Consider the following 16,708-nt stretch of genomic DNA (forward strand, 5'->3'; position numbering starts at 1 on the left):
CACACACACACACACACAGACTTGACCTTGGTCAAGGTAGCGTGGAAACAGTGCGCACCTGTGTTACATTAACTGTGAGTCATAAAGACTGGTAGGCAGGATGCCAAGTAAACGGTAGCAAACATGTACACTTGTACTTTTAGTACCAGGTGTCATTAGTTTTTATTTCCACCCTGATGAAAAACCAGTCTGTGTTTTATGCTTGACTAAATAAAGGCCTTTAACAGCATTTTTCTCTCTGCTCTGCCTAAAAATCCCTGAAGAACGTTTTCTTAAATGTGAAGTCTTTTCCACTTCAAGAGCACCTTGAGGTTCCCAGGATTTACTGCATGTGAAACTGATTGAGCACTCCTGCAGTCTTCCTGTGTGCATGTTACAGTAGATGGGATAATCCATAAAGCAATGTGTAACAGGTTGCATAGGGAATATTTCTTAAAAAGTCGTTGAAATGAAAAATGTTTGTGGATTGTCCAGAGTAATGGAGAGATTGTTCCCAGAAAAACATTTAGAGCTGCAGTTCCACTCATGTATATGGGCCTTTTAAGCATCTTTCAGTATAGTATTCATCCTCTACGTTCTCATTAACACCATTTTTGGCTGCAGCAGTTGCCCGTGAAAAGGCTCTAAACAGTTAGCGAGTAGCTGGTGAACATTGGAACATTTAGCAGCCAGACAGACATAATTTTCCCCTCAGGAGTTGGCAGAGTGCAAAATGGAGCTAAAATGAAAGTAAATATTAGACCTACATTCCAACATGACTCCAAATGAATGCTAATGTTGGTCTGTGTCTGCTGGATGTGTAAATAAGCAGCTCTTTGCTAATAAGTCCACCATATCAACTCTCGACAATGTGTCAGTGTTGTTTACAGGTTGGTTTTACTGCATGCAAGTTGTAATAAAATTTTTCTACTCCCCTCGGAGAAATCTCAAAACCAGTAACACAAAACAAAAACTGTGGTTAGATAACAGCAGTGATATGAGGAATTATTTTTTCTTTTTGGGGGCACACTGAAGTTTACTTTTCAGTGTGCCAATGTGTAATTTCATAGAGCCTGATTATTACTTTATTTATTCAGATGTTTCTCTGAGAGCATTGCTCTCTGTCTAAGTCTGTCTCAGTTGCACACATTCACGCTTGGAAACTGCCGGTACAACCACAGTCTGATCTGCTGGCTACTGAAGCAGTGTCAGAAGTGGGGTGCTAAGTGAATAGGGATGTAACAATATTTCGCAAGACAGTTAAATTGCGTTATAAATATTCAAGATTCAAATCAGTGAGATGAATAATTAATCATGATACTCTTGTTAAACAGCAGAGGGCGCTATCTACTTCTGTCTTCCTATATCACTTGCATCAGAAGCTGTACCAAAGCACAAAGACATGGCAGCTGCAGGTAAAGCCAGAATTTAACTGAGGATGCACCATCCTGTTTGGCTGTTTTCTGTAGTTGGTGGGAAATATGCATTGTTTTGCACAGTTTATACCCTACGGCAGAAATAAAAAAGTATTCAATTTGATAAAGAAAATATATTTTGAATGTTTTTGTCTGAGAAATATAGAAATATTTTTTAGTCATAATTTGTTTCAGTCTCATATTGTTAAACAAAATCGTGAGAAAATCTTACCGTCTTTAAGTCTGAACCTAGTATCTTGGATTGTGTCGAATCCCGAGTTGATTGTATCGTTACATCCCTACAAATCAAAAAAATATTTCTGTTCTGAACAATTATTTAACTAACAATATTAAAATGATTCAATCAAAATCGGGTGTTTGATTGCAACACTGTTGCAGTTGGGTTAGGATTAGGGTAAGTTAGTTAGTTGCATTGCGTTGAATCGCGCTCTGAAATCCAACGAGAAATACGCCTGCACAATGTGTGCTCCAACGAGAGATGATGTTCTTGCATGGTAAAATGACAGTTTAGTTGTAGGTTACAAAGTTGTAACTGGCTAGAGAGTGTCATTGAGCTGAATCAACGGTACTGCAAACTCAAATCATCTTCCAACGTGTACAGCCACTGACCAGCTCCACTGGAAAGGGCTTTGTTCAAGTCAAGTCAACTTTATTCAAGTAGCTATACTATGCACGACATACAGCATAGATGAAATTTCAGTCCTCTCTGACCCATGGTGCAAACAGGCACTCAAGCAGCTCTCAGTGATGGTAACATTTCCCACCCAGGTTTATCTGGCCAGTCTTACCTTCCTGTCACTAGTCCACTAGTCCACCTTCAGGCCACCTGGTTAACGTCATCCAGTGTCATGCTGTTTACTGTCGCACAGCTCTAAACTTTACCTCAAAGCCTTGTGTCAACCTGAAAATATGTATAAAGTTTTATCACATACATAAACTGGGCTTAGGCTGGTTTACCCTTCATTGTGTCCCTGTAAATATCTGCAAAATGGCTGGGCAGCGAGACACAGTCACTTCAGAAAACCATGTCCGTGTCCTCTTTTAAATGTTGTTTGCTTCCATTTCTGTCGACTTTATCCTATTTGAAGTGTGATGGATAGCCCGCATCCTCACATCATGAGCTGTACTAGCCTCTTCGCCGCAGCTGACATTAAAGGGTCGTGGAGAAAACTGTTAGACACATTTCTATATGTGTCATTCCCTTTTGGGATCTAGGTGGTTATATTTAGTTTGGGGTTTTGTCCACTGTGTAATGAAGTCCGCGCTGTGTCTGGCCAGGAGATGATAAGCCTTTTTCAAGGGAGGTAATGTGCAGGCTCAGGGGCTTCCTCAACTCAGCCGATTCTGGTCCCGCCGAGCCCCCGAGAATACTGATCACTGCTGTGGATGCAAATGAGGGGAACTTTCCTCAAGGTCGAAAAAAGATTCATGCAGAGCAAATTAAGTCAGATGACTCCTCGCCCGTTGTGGCTTTTTAAATTGCGCTGGGCCTGGCAGAAATATCATACATCTTCTGGCTGGTAATGAGAGCATTATTTTTTTAAAAATACATCTTTCATTACTTCTCTCTCTCCCTATTCGATTTACACCTCCTGTACTTGAAATTCAACAAAGGGATGGGAGAAGGTGTCAATTAGAAGATATGCAGATTCTTAAAAAGTGCTTTGAATAGCTACATTATTTATAAGATATTACTGTATGTACCAAGATATATAAAAGATATACCTGAAGTGGAAAAATGTAAACAATAGAACACAAAGTAAAGTAGAGTCATAAGTAAAAAAAATTAATATATTAAGAGTCCTAGTAATAAAAACAAGCCTACTCACCCCATGATTCACCTTATTAGAAGACTGAACATTGACAGTGATAACTGAGAATACAGATGAGTCATTAGTAGAGGAAACTTGCCCTATCATTGTCATTTGAATGGGAATGCTCTTTCTGTGCATTATGTATTCTGTGGCTGCTTTTAATGTGGGCAGTGCTGAATTTCAATCACAACAAATGCATGTCGTTGTCATCCCTACGAGTCATGCTAACATTTTAAAGCTGCACTAATGGATTTTTTTATATTAACAATGACACAAATCCGTATGTCATTGTAAAGTTCCGAACTCAAACTCCACCACAGCAAAAAAGTATTTAAATTCTTTTGTGAACTTTTTTTTGTGAATTTCACTGCTACATGTTACTGTCTCGGCTACCACAGCCATCTTTTCTCGGCTCTCGTAGGCATTTTTTCGAGGCATACTACAACAATAAAACCCCTTGTGGTCAAAATATACTATTAACACATTACGTCATGTCAAAGATGTGGCTCATAGTGATGAACCAACAGAAAAAAACTGTGTTCGCTTAACAGAAGGTTGTAACGCCTTTCAGCTCTTTGTTTTGGCTTTTAGTGTTGTTGTTTAGTCTCACCACTCTCACCACCTTTTTTCCAGCAGCAGTGAGCGAAAATAAACTGACATGACAAATGATAACAAATAATGACAAACCCAGTGTGACTGAACAGCACACTGACAAAATTAGCAACCAGCTTGTGAAGCATTTAGTTGAGTGAATATTGGACTTCTGATATTCTGAAATTTGATGATCAAATAGGCTTTGATCTGGTAAACCCTGGTTTACCAGATTATCAAAACTAAATTTTCTGTCAGTGAAAACAAAATAAATCAACAATTGCAGTTGAACCAGGGCCTAATGGACATTTACTATGGACAGTTTGGTTAACAATATTACAATTGACCTTTGTTTTCACATCTAATTAAGTCATTTAGATAATATGGTTAAACTGAGGATTTGGTTTCAACCTAATTAACCTCATTTAAGACTTTTTCTGCTGGCTGCAGTGACAAGAGATTGGCAAAAATATCTTACAGCTTTGCAGCTGCCTGAATATAAACACTACATACTCAACACTTTACAGAAATAAGAATGTGTTTTGTCATTTGCTCTATTTTGGCTTGTGAATGAAATGTATTGTGAATCTCCTTTGCACATTATGCAGCTGAAAACACAGGCTGGAGGATAAAATATAACTTGACACACTTGAACTTTTATTTTTCCATGCATGTTAGAAAACATCATGTAGAACAGAAAAATCACACTCTTATATATGGAAGTGTTTTCTCATTCCCCACACTGTCACTTACCTCTCTTAAACTGATTTGACGAGGTGATGGGAGTGCCGTGTTCAAAAATTGAAACAGCCCAGTTGCTGCTATTAATAGAAGCTGGGCTCCCGTTGGTGTGCAGCACTAACCAGATTAAATCATTATGCACTCACTTTCAGTGATCCTGACTACTGTAAACATCTGACATATGTGGGTTGATTTAATGTTTTCCATTTGTTCCAGGTCCCATCAGCAGTATACTGGTCAACACATACGGCTGCAGGCCCATTGTCATGATGGGGGGCTGCCTCTGTGCCACTGGCATGATCTTAGCTTCCTTCTGCACCAGTGTGTTGCAGCTTTACCTCTGCATAGGACTTATTGGCGGTAAGTCCATTTAAATCCACTCAAGTCCATTTTGAGTTAATTTGATTAACCTCTACTTCTAAGTAGCAGGTTAAAAATAAAACTGTTGTAGCAGGAAGAACATTGGCTTTGTTTTTCTATCTATTTTGGTTCATTGCCTTAATTTTACGATGCTATGCTATGTGTAACATAATTTTATATGCTTACTTGCAATTTTCTCTTGGATAATTAGCAGGCTACCTCCACCAAAATGTTTTTGTTCCTTCATGAAGGCTGACATTTCCCTTTATTGGGCTTCATCAAATATTTTAGATACAGTAAATACAGTATAACTATCAAATCCACAGCTTTTTGGTGCCCCCTACTACATTATTGGGATGTGTGTGGGATTATGTAGGCTACCATTAATTAAATATCCCTTCCAGACATATATTAGGATGTATGTACAAAGGTCCGCTTGTCTTTCTGCAAAAACGTTTCCACATTAAAACCCCCAAAAAGGCATCCAGTCCAGAATCTACAAATGTCCAAATTTTGTTCATTTCTAAAATGGTTCTCTTTACCTTTTTCACCATCTTAGTTTAGCATGTTAGCATGCTAACATTCCTAATTAGTGTTTAGTGTTTGGTCATCAACCAGAGTATTGGACAATCACTAGCAGTACCCACGTATCAGACATAATTGGTTTCTTATTTAGGTGAGTAAGAAGTAAAATAAATCCTGCTTTTAGTACTGGTACAGTTGTAGCATTGTAGCGTTACAAGTCTAATTTGATCTAATCTGTCCTCTTTCCTCATAGGACTTGGACTAGCCTTCAACCTGCAGCCAGCACTGACCATGATAGGCAAATACTTCTATAAGAAGCGTCCCATTGCTAACGGGCTGGCGATGGCAGGCAGTCCGGTGTTCCTCAGTACCCTGGCTCCTCTCAACCAGTACCTCTTCAACCAGTTTGGCTGGAGAGGCAGCTTCCTCATCCTGGGCGGCCTGCTGCTGAACTGCTGTGTGGCTGGTTCCCTCATGAGACCTCTGGGACCACCACCCGGCAAGATCAAGAAAGACGAAGAGTTAGCAGTCATTACCACCACAACAAAAGAGAAGCGCAGTGCCTGGCAAACAGTCAACAAATACCTGGACTTGACACTCTTCAAGCATCGCGGCTTCCTCATTTACCTGTCAGGCAATGTCATCATGTTCCTGGGCTTCTTTGCACCTATTGTCTTCCTCACAGCCTATGCTAAGGACATGGGTGTGGATGAGTACTCAGCTGCCTTCCTTCTCTCAATTCTGGCTTTCGTTGACATGTTTGCTAGGCCCTCCATGGGGCTATTGGCCAACTCGCGCTGGGTCCGGCCGAAGATCCAGTACTTCTTCAGCTTTGCTGTGCTGTACAATGGGGTGTGCCACATCCTCTGCCCACTGGTGGAAAGCTACACTGGTCTGGTGGTGTATGCTATGTTCTTCGGCTTTGCCTTTGGCATGGTCAGCTCAGTGCTGTTTGAAACACTGATGGACCTGGTTGGGCCTCAGAGGTTCTCCAGTGCTGTGGGACTCACTACCATTGTGGAGTGCTGCCCGGTCCTCATTGGTCCACCTCTAGCAGGTACGATCTGTCTGAGAGCATATTTAATTTACTTACATGTACAGTTTGTTTAAGTGTTCTTAATAGTTCTGGCCATTAGACTCAGTGAATTAAATCCACAACATTATTAAGGCCCAGTTACACCAGAAATGTACAGTGGTTTTAGAAGGTAGTGACTGGTGGTGAGCTAACTGCTAACATGGTAGGCACCCATAAATACACTAGTACTCGTCATTCACAAAAGCCCCGTGAGCTACCTTGATTGCTAACATATGTTAGACAATATGTAACATATTTGTACCACTGACTTTTGTCTCATAACTGTCCACAAACCCTGCCTCGAAAATTTTACACTCTGGTAGAATGTAATATAAATTAATATAAGTGAATTATTACAACACAAATAATAAGGTATGATAGTTTCTCTTGTTTTGGGCTCTACATCCCTCTGCTCCCTTGAAGGTCAGAAATGTCGAGATTGTAGGTCATCTTAAGTTCATCAAAGTTAATGCAATAGAATTGGACTTAATTCACCCCCTGCAAGTGAATCCATTGAAATGAACTGATTTCTTAAAAATATTTATTCAAATGGAATTGATAAGAGTTCCCACTGAACATGAAAATTATGTCCTAATTATACTTGGCAATACTTTCATAAGATTTCATATCTGTGCAGATTAAACATTTAAAAACCTTGTGCTGTCTTACAGGGAAACTGGTCGATGTCACAAAAAACTACAAGTACATGTATTTTTGCTGTGGAGCTGTCGTGATTTTGGCAAGTATTTGGCTCTTTATTGGAAACTTCATTAACTACAGACTCTTGGACCGTGAGCGCAAGGCTGCAGAGATGTACAAACGGACTGAGACAGAAGATCCTGACCATGTTCAGGATCAGAAGGAGGCCGATGGGGAAACCCAGGTGTCAGAGAAGCTGGGCGACAAATGTCAAAAAGAAGAGGAACCTATGCAGCGGGAAACCAACATCTAGATCCTTCTGCTCTGCCAACAGCTCACCTTCACCTCCGTGGCAACCTTTACAACACCCTCCGCTACAATCAAATTGAGCTCCAAGCCAAGAGGTCCCTCTCGGTGTTCCACCAGGCTCTATCTGGGGTCCTCTGCTAAAACTAACTGCCAAAGCAACAACTGTGTTGTAGGAAGCTGTGAGGCGTAATGTCTGTTTGTCAAAGAGCATCAGCTGTGACTGTAACAGAAATACTAACCAGAGAGAAAAGTGTAAGCTAGTTTATGCATGTGAAGAAGCTAAAAGTCAGTAAATGGGAAAACAGTGTACTAATAACTGTATTTTCTTTTTTGCCACGTTCACCTCATATCGGATTTACTGTAAATACAAGACTGCAACTGGGGAAAGTACATTCATGGCACCTAGTGGCAGTTACGATCAGGATGTGAGATTATAGGAAGAATGTATCCAAAATTGTGTCAACTGAGAACTAACAGCAGCAAAGCCACAGATGTTGGCAGATAATTAGAAAATTAATGAAATTCACAGTCAGACAATCAGCTCTCATTAAGAAAAGTATTATCGGCTGCAGTTTGTTTGTGGTTGATTATAGTTATATTTGTGTGTTACAAAGAGTTAATATATTCCACGCTATAGAAACAAGCGTCCTTCCGTTTTTCCTACTTTGTCTTCCGATATGACGTGAATGCAGCATCAGCACTGTTCCAACAGCACCAGCAAACTGAACTCATGTTCAAAATAAAATCTGTCCTCTTCACAACACAATGACGTCTTGCTAAACGATCAAAGGTTCTGTTTAAAAAAAGAATTTCTTGGTGGCCAGAAGGACCTTAATGCCAGTGAAAGGTCACTGGTTTGATGCTATCAACAGTCAGTGTTCGTTCTTGGTGAAGTTTTGAGTGACACTGATCCCTAACTGAGCATTCACACAATGAGTAACTTGGTGTATAAATTGCAGTTGGACAGATTATGGACAGTTAGAGGCTCTGAATGTACCATTTGTTGGTGTAGAAAACTAACTAAACTACTAAACTATTATTATTGATCATAATAATGAATACACCCATTCCCCAGGCATCCAGCTTTTAAGATGCCTCTTCTAGTACTTTCACATCAAAGTTGTGAAGAACTGGGCCACTTTGAAAGGCTAGAATCAACTGCTCCTATTTTATGCTAATATTCGTGAATCAAACCAATGGGGAACAAAAGAGGAGCTTAAATCTGGCAGCTGTTACGCCTAAAAAGCATAAAAAGTCTAAAAAGTTTGGCTGATTTTTCCCTGGTTGGTCAGCGCTATAGGAAGCAAAAACTCCTGATGACTTGTTGATTGTGTTGCTCGCAGTGTGAATGCAGCGTTAGCAATCCCAGTGCACTGGAAATGGTTGATCCATCTGTTGATACGTGTCAAGCAAGAACGCAAAATCCTAATTGCGCTGTGGTTAATATGGCAATTGGGTGCCCTAAAATTCCCACTTTCATAAATAAAGAACAGATGTGTTCACAGCTGGTGACGCTGGTGCCCGTGTATTATGCTGCCCGCCTGAGCACTGTAATGTTGTGTGGTAAAACCTGCACAAATGTCCCACTTTATTACTTTTGATCAAGTCATGAAATGCTTCCTGTGACTCGTCTATTGTTCCATATTGCACTCATATACAGTATGCTGCACTAAAAGAGAAATGGCCATACTTCACCCCAAACATCTTTATAAAACTGCTGCAATTCACTGAATTTAATTATGGTTGAATGTAATTTCCTCTGTGGGCCTTAATAAGGTATTAATGACCAAAAACCATCTGCATAATAGTGGTTTTTCTACATATAGAGCCCATGAGCAATATAATCTCTCATATTTTAATGCAGATATACATGTAAATGTATGTCTTGTGGCCAGTGTGACAGTCCATTCTATGATACATTGCCTTAAATGTAATGTAATGAATGCAGGGGAGTTGTACAGAGAATACTTGATAGTATTATACAAAGCTGATAAACCTTTGTGTTAAATGTGACCCACTTTTATTGCTGTGATTAACTTTAAAAGTCACAAGAAAGCTGTGTAATCTGATCCGTTTCTTTCCTAACACATCTGTAAATGTTGAAATGTTACAGCTATCAGATTAAGTAATGTTCTGTGTAGTCTCTCCATTAACTAATTCACTAACATCCACACCAGTATGTTAAAACATCTGAAGGACTACTAATGATACTACTAATTAATGAATGCTACCGTTCGTAATGTGTTCTGGATGGACATATCATGTAACAATCTAAATGTTGTTGTAAATGTCAATATTGTTCAATATTCTATCCATTCCATGTGATAGTTTTTGTAAATGCCATCCTGCGGTGGTGTTGATCGCTTTTCATTTCAAGCTTTGGTCTCAAATGCTGAGAAAACGGTGTCCTGTCTCATATGTCCTAACAAAGCCAAACACATTTTAATAACAAATGTAATTTTTCAAAGCAATCATGAACAAAGAACAATGTTATTGTGCTTTTTTGTCATGCTTTGAATAGCTGAATGTGTGTTCACAGTCATGAAAATGGATGTCCAGCTGTGTAGCAGCGGCTCTCAATCCATAGCGTTTCCACCCAAGACTCATTACAACCAAACACTATGTACTCTCTGGTTTATGGTGGAACCGGAGAAATCTGCTGGATGAATTCTGAGGCTATCAATGCAACGTTGTCGAGAATATTTGCTATGCCATTTATTGTTAATAAGATCATTTAGAAAGATTTTGCACACTTGACTTCTTTGAGCTTGCTTTTGGACCTGGTTTCAATATTTCCATTTTGAGATGAGCTAGTCTTGGTTTTTGACTGCAGCCACGGCAACATGTGGACAGTTTGCTTAGCTATTCAGTCTCCCATAATGCACTTAGTGCAGTATTTTTATATTGACATCTCTACACCATCCTCATAGCTTTGATTAACGAATAACATTAACACCTTATGAATGTTAACTTATCCTGCTTTCACTCCATTAGTGGAAACGAGGCCTACTGTCTTTCACTGAAATCACTATGGTCATTGTACATGATGACTCTCAATGAGGGTAATAGACTGCTGTACACCACTTTCTACCAAATAACACTGCCCCCTGCTGGTTTCAAACGTCCTAGACCAAATGGTAAAGAAAGCCAAGCTTCCCTTTCAACAGGGGAACACATTAATTTGCATGAATTACATTTTGACCAACACCAAGCAAGGTTTCAGGTTTTTTCAATGTACTTTTCTTGTTTTTTGGTGGAGGCTTTGTCAGAATGAACATAATTTCTTTGTGTTATGTTAAAGAATACAAATGGAACAATACACAACCTTGTAATGTTTTGATGCACCAGGGGAATACCATTGAATTTCATTTTTTTTATTCTCCATGTTTTTGTCTATATTCAGTAAAAAGAAAAGGTAATTCCTCGTGTAGACACGTCAGAGATAACAGCAATAGTCCAGGAAGCGTGCAGCAAGAACTGCTGCATCTGGAATGGTCCAAAGCAGCGGTTCCCAGGACCCCCAAAAGGGTCGCAGGACAAATCTTAGGGTTCAGTAGATGATTAGCAAGATGGGAATGAATCAAAAATATCATCTGCATCACACAATTGTGTTTCTTTTCTTTTCTTTATAACTGTTCTTGTGAAATGCTTTATAGATGTATCCCCTGAGGCCTGCAAACATATTCACATTAATTGTTCTCTGCTAATAGGGAGGCTAGCCATAATATACAAGCTTGGAATTTGATGGTATTCTCTGTACTGTACTGAAAAACCATGGTGAAATTTGTTCAACTTTAAGCAATACATTTCTATTGTTGGTTCATAATGTTTATTTTAAGAACAAAAGGAAATAAGTTGTAATGATTTAATTCAAATACAGATAATTGTTTAAATTTGACATGCACCGATAGCCTTATTAATTATATTGTTAGCATCTCATATATATTGTATTTCTTTCTTTTTATGTGTGCAGTATATATTTAGAAACAGGTTTATTTTGTGGTTTGCTGAAGACCAAATTAACAGAGTTTATATTGAAATGAATATTAAAAACTTTCACCCTACTGTATTATTTCTGTAAGCACACATAAGTGTTAAAAAAAGGATATGCAAGCTGAAGATATAACATTGTTTTTCTGATGGAATGCAGAATATTGAGGTTTTAGAGTAAGAGAGAGAAGGGATGTCTCTTCAGTTTCCTTTTGGGTTACATCATGCAGTTGTCAAGTAAAACGCACTTACAGTAGCAGCTAGCACTGTCTCAAGCCAATAGTAATGACAGCAGATTGGAGTTTCTTACAGTTTCAGTCATGAGGCAGAAATTGGGTGAATTAAACATTAAAAGACCGATAAGAGAAAACATTTTCGTTCCTGTGGAGTGAAACTCAATAGAGTAAGTGTGGTGTTCTGCCACTAGCTGAATTCATTTTAAATATTTGTTCTTAATTTAAATTTTGTTTTGACCCTGAATTATGTGATCTAGACATGAATGTACTTTGAGAAAATTTATTGTTTTTATTTTCATCAGGATTTTGGGAAATTTTAATTTTCAAAAGTTTATTTTGAATTCAGGATTTTCACATTCAAAACTCATTTTAAAAACCAAGGTGAAAAAAAAAAAGCAAATCTCTGCCCGCTGAGCCAATGGGACCATTTCTGCCTCCATTTCAGTGTCCCATAACTTAACAAAATCCCTTCTGCAGAACCAAATCGTGCAACTTCTTGAACAAACTTCCATTTTTCTTTTTTCTTTTTTTTTTGTATACTGATGTGGTAAGAAGATCGGCAGGTTATGGTGTTGATTGTATACAAGGTGGTTTGCTACTGGGAGGCTGAAGGACTCTGGCTGTTAAGCTTACTGTGCCTTATTGTGCAATACTGACCAGAGGTATTGTGTTCAGTTTCTGTCCTTGCTCCTACTGTTTGTATGTTTACAAACCATTGCAGTCTATCATTTTTTGTAAATAATCACCTTATGTATCTACTCATCCAAAAGTCACTCCTTTACGTCAAATGATCAATAAGCTGTAACACCATATAGTCTAATTATTTATAGATTATTTAGTCTTTGTCAGTATTTGCTATATATTGTTTTAATTGGGCTTTGACCACATAATGGAGGATGTAAATATTTCTGTGTATGAACACATTGGAGGACAGTTGTGTTCACGTTTGGACCTCAGTACTGTAGTTGGTCTCAGCAGTGAACTCAGTCCATTATGTCCTTCCAGTAGCAGATATACTGTGTGCTTTCTCATCAGGACAACTATTACTGTATGGCATTAAACCGTTTATGAGATTGTGTCAGTCCTTCCACTACCTCTGCAGCCGTCATGTTAAGAGTGAGGAAATACCACACGGGTATAGAAAACTGATTTATGTTTTTGTATTTCTGATAGAATGTTATCACTTATCACAGTAGCAAAATAAAGTATATATCCATAAGTCACATGAGTCTGTCTGACTTTGAATTTGAAGCATGTTTTCTACTGAGGGGAAAGTGGTAATTATTCAAAGGCAGGATGATATTAGTGAGATTACACATAAGGGGGGAATTAAAAATGTAGAATGCTAAAAGAACAACAAAGGAACTTTAGTTTTTCGGCATCAGTTAAGTTTAAAGTTGAGATTTTTGAATGCCAGAGAGGGACTTTATGGCCATGCAGAAGAAAAGTCAAAGACCTCCTACACAATACATCCTATATCTACTCAAGCAAATAATTACACTATGTAATGCATACAATCAGGGTACAATAGGTGCCCAGGTTAATTTAATAAGTACAGAAATTGTAATTCTAGTGGCTGACCTGCCCACCAAATGTCAAGTCTTACAATTTTTTCAGGTATCCTGCTGACAGAGAGACAAACAAACCGCTGGGTGGAAACAGAACTTCCATGGTGATGGTAATAATCCTTCAGTGAGTCAGCACAATGAATAATCTATGTGTTAGGATCGCCTGTATGAGACCAGCAGCTCTCATTACATCCAAAGTGCAACTCCTCCTGCATCAAACATGCTAATAATCAAGCACAAGCCAGTCATTAATTCTGCCTGGTAACCAATCCCAACCCACATTTTAAAGATGCAAACCCGGACCTCTCCACCTCTCTGTCTCATTAGTATTCCGTGCTTTGGTGAGGCTGCGCGTGCCGATGATGGCTGGAGACCCTCAGGCAGAGTTTCAGGCTAGATTTTAATGGGGCGGTAAGGGTCAACGGGAGAGGAGAGAACAATAAGCCTCTCCAGTTTCCTGTGATAGGCGCTTCAGCAGGACCGGGCACCCCAGGGGGGGACCTGTTGGGGTTTTCAGTGTAGAAGAAGTTGACCTTCAAAACAGTGTCTAATTCTATTCCCTGTAAAGCTGCAGAGTTTTAGGTCGGCTGCCTTTGAGTCCTGGCGGTTGGCAATTAGCTGTCACATTGGGATACAAGCCAACCGTACTTCACTAACAATGTTGTGATAATAGGTTAAATACTGAAGGGATGCGGGCGTCCCAGTAGAGATGTTACCACTCTTTTGAAGTGGCACTGAGCTGGTAATAATACCTGCTTCCAATTGCTCTAATTCCTCTGATTTTTTGTTCTCTTTTACATGGCCTGCATAAACATGAAAACAGACTATTTCATTTATTTTTATTGAAGATCTAAAGTGCGTCTAGATGAAAGCAGCAGCCACAATACAGGAAAGTAAAATCACTGATTGCATTTATCATTTATTACTTTGAATGTCTTTCCTGCTTTATGCACAAATAAACTTGTGCATGAATGGCCTCATGCCAACGCTCACTTACTGTGCACTTTTAGCTACTGTCAGTGCATTTTTTGATTATTTAGATGAAAATGAAAATTTTCTGCTAATTGTGGGGAAGTTTTGCCTCCTAAATAAAATAAACGAAGCACAGCATTACTTTAGGCACAGCGCAGAAGTTGTGCTTCTCAACCACTGGCTCATTTACAGCTGTGGGGCAATCCAATCACCACCTCAACCTCAACTGCCTCCTTATAAATCTTTGGTATTGTTGTTAACTTAGATTAACATATTTGTTTATGAAGGGGGGTTCAGATATAGCAGAATCTTTGCTGCTTGAATACTTTCTCAAAGAGCAAACCTAACCATTTGTTACAATAAATTAATTGATGCGTCCTCCGACTGAAAGTAACAAAATGACTTAACACTCGCTAAGGATGGTGTTTGGCCATTTGCAGGTCAAAAACATCTAAATGTTGAACTAAAGTTGTCAGTTTGCTTCAAACTAAGTGCATATCAGGTAGTCTAACAACGTCACTGCTGTTCAGAACAGCTAGAAACCATTTTGGCTTCAGACATGGTTGGACATTCAACACTTTGTATGACAAAAAAGTTTGTATCAAACATTCCCTGCCCTTTAATTTAGCTGAAAAGTGAAGGTTTGTTTAAAACATCACATCTAATCATCATCAAAAGCATATCAGTGCCTCTATTTCATGATGTATTTTTGACATGCTACACACTGACATATATACAAATTGTTATTTTTTTCGTCTAAAACGTCTCAACTTGCTTTCTTGCCAAAAGCTGGATGAGAAGATTGGGACCACTCTCATTTCTGTCCGTTAAATAAAAGACTACAGCCAGCGGCAGTTGGAAACAATTAGCCTGACCCTGTCCGAACAATTTCTTGGCTGGGTGCAGTGACATACTTTTGACAAGAAAACGTCCTTAAATCAATCCTTTACATTTCCTGTAGGGCAAAACAACTGGAACAAATAAAAGAGAGCATTTCCAGCCTCTTTTAGCAATCACTGAGGAGCATCCATGATATCAGAGGTAGATGATTCCTCTTATCCAACAAAGCCAACACCGTCTGCCTGTAGTATTACAGAATATGTACTGCCACTATAACAGAGAAGAATCTGACTTGCAAGAAAAATGCTCTCCAAGCATCAGTGTAGAACCCTGCCGCGCTGCACACAGCAACTGCGTGAATGAAACCAATAATCAGCGGCCCCAAGGCGTTCTGACCCAAGCTGGACCTCAAACCGTCATGCCCAAAAGCTACAAGCTGCTCTGGTGTCTCAACAAGACACACATTAACCTTTCCTCCGTTATTTTTCTGTGGAGATCTCCCACTTTGAAGTGCTTCCATTTAACCTTCATTTAACTTTTGTGTCATGCACTCCCAGGCGCCCCACTTTGACAGCGGAAGCCTTTAGAAGTCAGAAAAGGCCTGCGGCTATAGATGGCATATCAGCACATCTGTCTGCTCCGGCGCCAGGTTGTGGAGAGAAGAACTGGCTGTTCGTTCTCCTGCGAGTGTTCTGACACTTACTGACTGGATCTCACTGTAGCTCAGTGTCAGGAAGACACTTTAAAAAGACATTATCCTGATCTTAAAGGGACAATGAGTCGGATTTTTAAAGGAAACTATTCAGACACTGTGCCAACCCAGCAAAAGGTTGAAATGTATGAGCTAGAGCTATCTAAAATTCGGTACCAGTAACTGATTTTTATTTTTGACTATATGGGGGTAGGGCAAGAAGCTTTAAACACCACAGCAACACATGTTTGCAAAGAGCAACATTAGCATTCATTTGAAGTTGTTTTTCTAACTACTTAACTCTCTCTTTTTTGCTTTTCATTAACCTTGCGAGGCAGTTGGACTCATGATATCAGGAAAGCACCTTGCTAACTGAGCAGTTGGTTCAGGGGGCTCACTGAACCCCCTCGTGGCAGTAAGTTAGCCAAAAAAGGCTTCATTTATTTATTTATTAACCAAAGTGCACTTCTGAGTTAAAACCAGTGTGAACCTAACATGATGTCACCCTGTGGTTTGTGAAATACCACTATGAAGCCTGAAGTTGCCAGCCAGAACTTCAGTTTCACTTTCACTGTCCAGCGGAGCTATTAAGTGGGCACACCGCTGAAGAGAGCGGAAGACGATGCCGGCTCATTTAGGTAAGTCAGGACACCTGTGTGGACCATGGTGTGGACACAGCATCTCAGCAGAGACAGACACAGAGAGGACAGGAGGGCTAGCTATTAACACAAGGTTGGTTCTGGTATTAATTAAAGTGAATGTAGCCTAATATTAAATGATATATTGTTGTTGTTGTTATGATGTTCAGCATCAGTCTGGTTGCACTCTCTGTTCTCAGTTCACTTATGATGAGTGATGTGAAGTGATGCGCAAGTACAAGATAATTTTAGAAAGTATTTCCTTAAATAAATGGATATACTGTAAAATATACTGATAAATATA

General features: G+C 39.3%; 1 protein-coding gene across 1 annotated transcript in view; it reads left to right on the top strand.

The window, feature by feature from the left end:
• The window catches only part of zgc:165507 (uncharacterized protein LOC561188 homolog), a 13,384-nt gene extending 5,117 nt beyond the window's left edge, over positions 1–8,267 (top strand). The window contains exons 2-4 of the mRNA XM_035679911.1: positions 4,778–4,921; positions 5,700–6,503; positions 7,193–8,267. Of these exons, the coding sequence (XP_035535804.1) occupies positions 4,778–4,921; positions 5,700–6,503; positions 7,193–7,473 (1,229 nt within the window). The 3' untranslated portion in view covers positions 7,474–8,267. The remainder of the gene's footprint in view (positions 1–4,777; positions 4,922–5,699; positions 6,504–7,192) is intronic.
• The last annotated feature ends 8,441 nt before the right edge of the window (positions 8,268–16,708 follow it).

This window comes from Morone saxatilis, unplaced genomic scaffold (assembly GCF_004916995.1).
Source record: "Morone saxatilis isolate NCDOM2014 unplaced genomic scaffold, NCSU_SB_2.0 Contig10, whole genome shotgun sequence".
Lineage (NCBI taxonomy): Eukaryota > Metazoa > Chordata > Actinopteri > Moronidae > Morone > Morone saxatilis.